The sequence below is a fragment of the Centropristis striata genome, chromosome 15 (genome assembly GCF_030273125.1).
Source record: "Centropristis striata isolate RG_2023a ecotype Rhode Island chromosome 15, C.striata_1.0, whole genome shotgun sequence".
Classification (NCBI taxonomy): Eukaryota; Metazoa; Chordata; class Actinopteri; order Perciformes; family Serranidae; genus Centropristis; species Centropristis striata.
This window is the reverse complement of record NC_081531.1, coordinates 30,880,300-30,889,867: the sequence shown is the minus strand read 5'-3', so window position 1 is coordinate 30,889,867 and position 9,568 is coordinate 30,880,300. Positions and strand designations below refer to the sequence as shown.

The window sequence follows — 9,568 nt, the reverse complement described above, 5'->3', positions numbered from 1 at the left end:
TGAAGAAATTACTCAAAAATACCTACATTTTGGACTCCTGGCAAATATACATTTCAAAGCTTGTACTGTAGATTGTTTCTGCTCTTGAATGCAACATTTTAGGTTGTAGGGATTTCCAATAGACATTTATTTAAAACTTGATCATACAAGTTGAGCTTTCAAGCACTAAGTGATGGAAAGTTATTTGAATTTCCAGGTAGAAAAAAGGTACTTTACATTGAAAGAGAAGTAGGCTGGGACAATTTTCGACAACCAATAGAAAGTAGACCACGTAGAATTACAAAGGTCAGAGGGGGCGGGACACAGGAAGTCATGGGAAAGTACCACATACCAAACTATGTGACATTAGTTTTTCCTGACTCACTGATTTAACCTTCTGACTTTCCTTCAACAAAGCCTCTACGTGAGTATCTGATCCTATATTCCTTAAACTAGGCTATAATTTAAAATGTTATACTCTTAGATAACCTATTGTTGTTGTTGTTTACAAAACTTTGTCTGTATTTATATGGATATTATCAATGCTAGCTATGTCTATCAAAAATATCTCTGTACATCTTTATTGTAAATGTATTCCTATTTTACTGAATATATGTCCACATATATATAGTAGGTAGAAAAGTGGAGGAACGTAACTAAGTACATTTACTGTACTCTACTAATTCATTTGAGGTACTTTAGATTCTTCTACATGTCAGAGAGAAATATTGTACTTTTTACTGCACTAATCTTATCAGAATGCTGGTGTTTGTAGTTCACATTTTAAGATTTTGCTAACTAAAATATTATAAATGATGATGCTGTGCAAAAAACGGTATTAAAGGTAGTAAATTTGCCCTGCCTCTATTACAGAATCTACCATAATATTTGGATATTATAATAACTCTCAGAGCGGCATCATTGAGCCCATTAAGTACATTTTGTTCATATTTTTACTCAAGTGAATTTGAGACCTTTACATACTTACTTTATCATAGTATTTTCAACAGAGAGTTATTACTAATTTAACTTAAGTAAAATAATAATAATAATATGAGTAGGCTGCTTCTTCTACTACTGCATATGTAGATATGTAATATTAATATTTGTATAAAAATATGATCTGTTCACATATGTAGAAATTCACATAGACTTAAGATCTTTTTTTAAACAGACAAACTTCATTCTTATAGCTTTCTGCAGGTGGCTGGAACTGTTTAATGTGATTTGACTTTTATTTATTTTCATTAATAAACAATAACGTAAGAAGTGACTTGATGGTCACAAAAAAACAAGAAGAAATGTTTACACTCACGTTTGAAAGAAAGAAAGAAAGAAAGAAAGAAAGAAAGAAAAGAAAGAAAGAAAGGGGAAAAAAGAGAAAGAAAGATGCACAATGTCTATGTCTACAATGTCTATTTCTTTGGTGTTTGGGCAGGTAGGGTGTACAAAATATATGGGCTGGACGGGTCTAAACAGTTGTAGTGTTGATCTTTATTTACTATAAACAGTATTTAACATTTTGTGTTTATGTTACCATTACTTCCTCGGTGTGTTTGCAGTAATTAAAAGTTGTCCGGTAGATTATGATGTCACAGCAAAATTATTTCTGGCAGCTATCATGCTGTTTTGGAGTCTTTAATCTGAATTTGCGGACTTTTTTTTTTTTTAATTTTGTACCTCAATGCTGTCAGAAACCACCACGGCTTTAAGATGACATCACCCGAGGAATGTACCTGATATTCTGACCGATTAATGTTTTATTATCATTTTTTGTTCCGCTTTCTATCACCGGTAACCGGAAGCAGACTCGGGGGGTGTCGCGGTGTCTGTGACGGAAAGCTCCGTCTGACTGTTCTGGGACTTTCCGGACGGATTGAAATTGCGAAACGGTGAGTAAGTCACACGACTGGAAATGACATGCTACTGAGCTGTCTTTAGCGTCGTCGCGTCTCTCAAACCAGACAGCTTTAGTTTCTTTTCTCCGCATCAATGAGCAGAAACGCGGAGTACAATCTGGCCGTTATTGTCACTTAGCAACCGCTAGTGTTAGCATGCTAATGCCCGTCGATCCTGTTAGACTGGTTTCAGTTGGGGCGTTGAATGTTACATCATTCGATAAATGCTCGAAAATGTGTTATAAACAATGCTTTACCTCACGAAATCTATTTCAAATCAATCCCATTACCTCCCTAACATTAAACAGCATAGTTATGGTTAGCTAAAGCAGAAAATAATGACAATCAGAAGCTAAAGCAGGAAGAGTCTGGTGAATAACCATGTAACCTGATAACATGGTTAGGAAAGTACCGAGCCTACCCTGCCGGGAAAGACAAGGCCAGTAATTCACAACAAATATTACTTGTCATTCACATGAGAGTCTTTGATTGAATGTTTGATTCGCCCCTTGGGTATATCCATGCCACTTTTATTTAAAAAAGGACTCATTCAGCTGGCTTGATTAACAGGAAATTAAATTGGATGTTTTGCAAAAAAAGGGGAACTCCAAAGTTTTTTGTTTTTTTTACATAAATCCGTAAACTTGTCACGAAGAGGAGTTAAACTGTTAACATAAATTAGTTGTTTTTCTAATGTTTCCTAGCTTTATGGGAATGCAATACCAAAACACCGTAGAGCCCCTGTAATAGTGCTGTATTAATGATTGACGTTAATGATTAAAAATTCAAGGGATTCTTAAAGCGAAGTTGGCTCTTCTAGCTATGCAAATGTGCGAATTTGCTGCTTTTCTCTCTGTTATATGTAATTACAGCATTGACCATATAAAGTTATTAGACACTTAAGTCTAATAATAATAGACCAATGGCGTCATTATGTTCTTGCAGCACTGGGAAAGAGAACAAATTTCTCTCAAAGTTTTTTATTTTCTCTGTAACTTTTTTCTTGTGTAGTGACCGAGACCTATTGTGTCACTGGTCAGAAATTTGAATTTGAATCTGATGTGTGGGAGGGCCCTATGAGGAGTTCTGCACTTGAGGTTCTCGTGAATATGAAATGTCCTGGCCAGAACTAACTTTGTTCCTTTTTCTCGACACCTTGAGTGGCAAGAACAAATTTCTTGTTGTGTATGTATTTGCCTTTAGTCAGACAAAACAACCAACAACCTTGGGCTTTGGAAAATTGTTCGGCCGACTTTTTATTTTATATTATTATTGACATTGAATGACTGCACAAACTGTGGTGCATCTACTTTTTTTTAACATTCATTCTAACTTTTTACATTATGTGGCATTAGAGTCAGAATTTGTAGTATTTTGCATCAAAACACACTTTGCATCAAAACACACAACTATATGGAAGTAACCAATAATGCTCTTTATGTGTTTATTATCGTTTTACATTTTAAGTGGAATTGAAAATAAACTTTAGATTTTAACATTGTTGTGTCTGTGAATATGCAGACTATGGCTTAAAGTGACAATTCACCCCTTTTCTCTCTCCTTGTTTTTTTTTTCTACATTTCTACAGGTCCTGCTGTCATTAATCTAAAGTGGAGAGTCCATTATCCTTACCAAAGGAGGAATAACATTTTCTTATTGGGTTGTTGGTATTCAATTATGGCAGCCTAAACACCTACAAAAGGGATGTCCAAGATGGGGGGAGGGGTTTGAGAACGCATATCCCTTGGTCTGTGTGTGTGTGTGTGGGTGCTTGAGACATTTATTTAATTTGCAATGTTGGTGCATGTAATCACATATCACACGTTTAGGTTTGAATTGATTAAAATGTCTGAGCTAAATATACAAGATAATAATATTAATACAGATCCTGGGTGATCTGACCATAGTTTGATATTCTAATTGTTAATTTGAGGATGCATTTTATTTGTGCTTCTTAAAATAGTTCATGCTTTCTTACGGCGCAGGATGTGTTTTGTTTGATGTACATCCAATCAGGCTGTAACTGAAGAAAAAAATTATATATATATATATATATATATATATATATATATATATATGTTTCAGCAGTTAAATGGCCAGAGTTTGTGTTCTCTGTTAGCTGCACGTAAAATGGATTCAGTGCATTCAAGTATGGCGTTAAGTATCGACTATATGTTGGGAAGGACATGTTTGAGGTAAATAGATGACAAATGTGTCCTTGGGCACTTTAATGCAGTTTGGTTCTAATACTGTGTGATGATGTTGGTTGCTGGACTGGTAGTTTCTTCTTCACTAAGTTTCATTCTTAGCCAAGCTTCACTTTCTTTTTCACTGTTCCTTCACTGTTTCAGCCTTTTGAATTGAGTAAACCCCACCTCCTCTGCTGCCCCCAATCTAAATTACTATTTTGTGTTGCAGTGTGAGTGAGTGTGTCGGTGTGAGATAGCCAGACCTTGGGTTTTCTCAAACCCCTCTCCCTTTGAAGGACATCTCTTTTTCCTTATATTTCTAAACTTAAACCAAAAAATGGATACTCTTATTCAACTTAAAAACAGCCAGTTTTTAATGGGGCTGTGTCGCAACGGTCCTCCACCTGACCTGCAATATGATAACACATCAGGTACCAACCTTTTTTTTTTATTGTTTCCCTTTTTTAGATATTTGTTAAATATTCTATTTATAATATCTAATCTTTGATATATTTTAAGAAAATGTGTCAATATGGTGGCTTATTTCCCCCGCAGAGCTCTATCGCATCTCTACCTTTGCTCGATTCCCTGCTTCGGGAGTCACAGAGCGAAGTCTGGCGAGGGCCGGTTGGTTCTACACCGGCGTGGGCGACCGAGTGCAGTGTTTCCGTTGTAACGTCACAGCAGAGGGCTGGCAGGCTGGAGACTGTCCAACAGAGAAACACAGACAGCTCTCTCCTTCATGCTCCTTCATCCAGAGCGTCCCGTCCACAGCCAACCTGCTCTCCTCCTCTCACTCCGCCTTCTCCCCTCTACGCATCGCCCCAGCCATACCTGTAAGATCACTCGAAGATAAGAGATAGACTTTATAGAAGAAAGTTGCCCGTAATGAAATATCTTTGTTTTTTGGACAAGATCTGTTTTTGACATATTGAAGATCAACAAGTATTCACCATATGTTGGTATAAATATTTTTAGGCAGCAATAAGCTACCTTAGAAAAGGTTAACACTTGGCATCTTTTGCTTCCAGCCTGCCCCTAACCCTGCAGTAAGCCAGGGTGAAGATGCAGTCGGCTACCTAAATATGGGCTTCTCTGCTCCACCACCCTCCAGCCCGCTCAGCTCGCGTGGTGTAGAGGACATGTCCCACCAGAGACCAACATGCCACAACCCCAGCATGCGCAGAGAGCAGGACCGCCTAGACTCCTTCCACCCCTGGACGCTCTCTATCATCACTCCGGCTGAGCTTGCCAAGGCGGGCTTCTACTACCTCGGCCAGGGCGACCGAGTGGCGTGCTTCAGCTGTGGAGGACAGGTGTGTACCATCACGGAGACACAAACCCAGCGGCTGTACTCTTACCTGGTGCTTGATTCAGAGGATTTTAGAGGAGTTAATTTCTTGAACAGTTAACTTGACAATGTTTTTTTTATATTTGCAGTTGAGTAACTGGGAGCCAGGAGACAGAGCCGTGTCCGAGCACCAGAGGCATTATCCAAACTGTCGTTTTGTGCGGGGGGACAGGGCTGACAACGTGTCGCTGGCCGGAGCTGCAGCATCTTCATCCGGAGGAGTAACTTCTCAGCTGTCTTCAGGAGGTTCAGCCCTCAGTAATGTGTCCAACCCTGCCATGCAGCAGAGTGAAGAGAGGCTGCTCACTTTTGTCAACTGGCCGTCTCGTATCCCTGTCAGGCCTGACCAGCTGGCTAAAGCTGGCTTCTACTATGTAGGTAAGGACAGTGTCAAAGAGAAACAATTACTCAATCAGTGAACTGGTAAGGAGAAGCATTAGTAGCTAAATGGTGAATATTATTATTCAACAGTGACCAAAAACAGAACTCCAAATGAATTATAGTGTTGCACCATTCCTGAAGGATGTGTAAATATGTAACTTTTTGCAAACACTTCCGCAATATGAGCTCTGTATGGTGATAATATCTCAGTGTTCTCTTTACAGCTTGTTGCACTCTCCCCAAGTGGCTAAAAGTCTGAAACTGAACAAATATGAAATCATTTCAACTTTAGAAATAAACTGTTTTGCTCTTCCCTAAGAAATACATTTTATGACCAAAATGTTTGTTAACATTTTGTTGAAGTTTCTATTTAAACTTTCTTTGCTACCAAATAGTACAATTTTGTGAATATTTTTTCATAACAAATACTTGCACAGGATTTTTTAATGGATGTTTTACTAATTACTAATTTACTAAAAGTCAACCGAGTGCACATGAAATGTTGGAGTGAAGTCATTTATTTTCCCTTCCTGGCAACATTTTCCCCCATGTTTGGGGATGTCCACTGCAGAAAGTTATTTGTCAGTGCCAGTATTTGTCCAGTTTTTTTATTTGAGCTGGAAAGTCCTGATCAGAATCCTTCTAGGGACACCTGGCTATAGACACACACACACTCATTTAAAATGAAAGTAAAGCATTAACATATGATCATTTTACTACTAAAAGAGAGAAATGAAAGATGAAACAAACCTGTATTCAGATTGGTTTCAAGAAGTCCATCTTCATCAGAATGACTCTTTCTATGAAAAACCCCTAAAACCACCTGACACACTGAAACTCTTTGTTTGCCCACAAGGTCGCAATGATGATGTCAAGTGTTTCTGCTGCGATGGCGGCCTGCGATGCTGGGAATCCGGAGATGATCCTTGGGTGGAACATGCTAAATGGTTTCCTCGGTAAATGCTACTGTTTGAAATTCAGCTTTATTGTTTAGGTTTAATGTGGTGTCAAAATGTGTTGACCAGAGCACTTTGTACTGCTGTAGTGAAAGTCTGAATGTTTGTATCCTTATACCTCTGGTTCATTGCAGGTGTGAATATTTGCTCCAGGAGAAGGGACAAGAGTTTGTTCACCAGATCCAGGCTCGCTTTCCTCGACTGTTTGAGCAGGTCAGCAGAGAGCCGCTTAAAATCATTTATTAGCTTATTAGTCAAACTGTGGAATAGAACAAGTCATTAATAAAAATCTTATTTCACTGTTTTATCTGCAAAAGCTTTTAACAAATGGAGACAGCAGTTCCAGAGAATTTGTGGATCCACCTGGTGAGTTTGAAATTATTTGTTGTGACCCAGACTAAATGAAGCCCAGACAGACAACTTTCTAAAAAGGATAAACATATAAGAAATCATATCACCCAAACTGATGTTTCTACTCTCTCTTTCTTTAAGTGGTTCACCTCGGTCCAGGAGAGGAGCGGTCCGAGGATGCTGTCATGATGAACACCCCTGTGATTAAGTCTGCTTTAGAAATGGGCTTTGAGCGTAGTCTAGTCAAGCAAACAGTCCAGAGCAAGATCCTGACCAGCGGAGAGAACTACAGAACAGTCCAGGAGCTTGTTTCAGACCTGCTCAGTGCCGAGGACCAGAAAAGAGAGGAGGAACGAGAGATGCTGGCAGAGGCGATGGCATCAGGTACCGCTGACTGAAAATACTGATGTCTGCGATGTATTGTCCGTAAAAATCAACAGTCATGATTTCCAGTGTTTATTATATCAGCTGAACATTTTAATAAATTACTTTTAACTCCTTTGTTTTTCAGATGGTTTCACCTTTGTGAAAAGACACCAGGCAGCATTGATCCAGCGTCTGAAGAGTGTAGAGCCAGTGCTGGAGCATTTAAGGGAGCAAAATGTGTTATGTAAGTTTCTCTTTTTTTCTGTGTTTCAATCTAAGATTCAAACCATTTACCACACCTCATGGAATGTTTTGTAACTCCACTAGTAGATTTGTTACTTTGGGGTGCCGGATTTACTCAACAGCTATGAGATTTAATTATTACTGAAAATTTCAGATCATAACTGAAAATTAAAATGAACAAAGTTCAAGGTAAGGTTTAGTGAATGAGATCACTTTTCTAATTGTCTGACACTACAATGACTTTACTAAATAAATAATGGATCTGGATTTGGTTGGCTCAAGAGTTTTCCCATGAGCCCTTTGGGGGAGTTGTTAGTATATAATTATATATTGATATAACAGGCACTGTAATAATCAGTCAATAGATAAAATAGATTTATTTCATTTTGTTCACACTACAGTTCAGTGGTTAATTAAAAAGATAATACTGATGCCCATCAAAATTAATAATATTGACAGACAAGCTTTTATTCAGAGAAATCATAATTTTACAGAATGATTGGAATGATGAGTATGTAGCTGCAGCATTTAGAGTTCCAATACCCCTCGATTGTGCCTAACTTGTCCCTGTTAACCTGCAGCTACAGAAGAGTTCAGCGGCGTTAAGGCTCAGACGTCGGCCCAACAGCAAACTGCCAGACTGATAGAGCTCGTCCTCACCAAGGGAAACGCAGCAGCTGAGGTCTTTCGCAACTGGATCCAGAAAAACGATGTTCACCTGCTCAGAGATCTAATGGGTATGTCTTTCCCACCATATCAAAGAAATAACATATAGTATGTGCTCAAACTGCATAAATTGGACATGTTTTCAGCTCAGGGTTTAGTGTGTATGCTGTTTACTATAGTTTAGTTGTTTTCTCAGGTCAAGCCTGCATTCACAGGACAAAGCATGTTTGGTTGTAATAGCCCGAAACTTAAGCTCAAGATAGCTCTTAAGAGGTGCAAAGTAGAGTGTTTATTGTTTCCATTATGCATGAACCAAAGCCTGAGCTAACTACATGTTGTATTTCACATTTTCAGCCCAATCAAACGAAGCTACATCACCAAGCCAAGATCTTTCAGGTATGAAGACATACATGAGAACTTAATATCTTAATATCTCTTTTTCTGTGTGAACTGCATGTATAGCCATTGAAATGTTGTTATCCTGTAAAAATGGTTAACAGTAAATAACATGCTGATCTTTTTCTGTGCAGACCTCCCCATGGAAGAGCAGCTGCGGCGCCTGCAGGAGGAGCGTACCTGCAAGGTGTGTATGGATAAAGAGGTCAACATCGTGTTCATCCCATGCGGACACCTGGTGGTTTGCAAAGAGTGCGCACCATCACTGCGAAAGTGCCCAATCTGCAGAGGCCTGGTTAAAGGCACGGTCCGAACCTTCCTCTCATAACCCGTTCCTCAGTTTCACAACGATGTGATTGAATGTAAGCAATATGTCATAAATTTATTGTAAAGAGCAGGAAGGTTTTATGCATCTTTTTTCTGCCTCTAATATGTGACTTATCTGACCATGTTGATCCTAAGAGACACCCAAGATGAGCATGTTTCTACAGGATTAATCTTCATAACCAGACACAGCTGACAGATATAACCTTACTTGATTGAGATGTAAGAATACAGTCAGTTGAAATGTTCAGTGCAACTCTTCCTTTGACATTTTTAATCAAGTATCATACTATGTATAGCTATATTTTAATGTTATAATACAATATGGGAAAAATATATCAAAATGTAATTAACTGTATTCCACTACATTCATCTTTCAACAGCTACAATACAAAAACGTAATTACGATGTTAAATATATTGTATAATAACACAATTACTTGGACAGCAATCCTGCAGTAAAATCAGT

At 38.3% G+C, this 9,568-nt stretch overlaps 1 protein-coding gene across 1 annotated transcript; it reads left to right on the top strand.

The window, feature by feature from the left end:
* Window positions 1-333: 333 nt before the first annotated feature.
* Window positions 334-9,218, top strand: birc2 (baculoviral IAP repeat containing 2). The gene is made up of 14 exons (XM_059351960.1): window positions 334-403; window positions 1,788-1,871; window positions 3,466-4,497; window positions 4,622-4,902; window positions 5,098-5,382; window positions 5,507-5,795; window positions 6,655-6,754; window positions 6,889-6,967; window positions 7,072-7,120; window positions 7,247-7,489; window positions 7,617-7,715; window positions 8,296-8,451; window positions 8,735-8,776; window positions 8,911-9,218. Exons 3-14 carry the CDS (start codon window positions 4,404-4,406, stop codon window positions 9,102-9,104), a joined length of 1,911 nt encoding a protein of 636 aa, XP_059207943.1. The 5' UTR covers window positions 334-403; window positions 1,788-1,871; window positions 3,466-4,403; the 3' UTR covers window positions 9,105-9,218.
* Window positions 9,219-9,568: the final 350 nt, after the last annotated feature.

What these genes read in the sequence shown, in the direction of transcription:
- birc2 (XM_059351960.1), top strand. Translation starts at nt 4,404, where the DNA reads ATGGATACTCTTATTCAACTTAAAAACAGCCAGTTTTTAATGGGGCTG. An exon ending in GCAATATGATAACACATCAG is followed by an intron (nt 4,498 to 4,621) that starts GTACCAACCTTT and finishes TTTCCCCCGCAG; the next exon opens with AGCTCTATCGCATCTCTACC. An exon ending in CATGCTAAATGGTTTCCTCG is followed by an intron (nt 6,755 to 6,888) that starts GTAAATGCTACT and finishes GGTTCATTGCAG; the next exon opens with GTGTGAATATTTGCTCCAGG.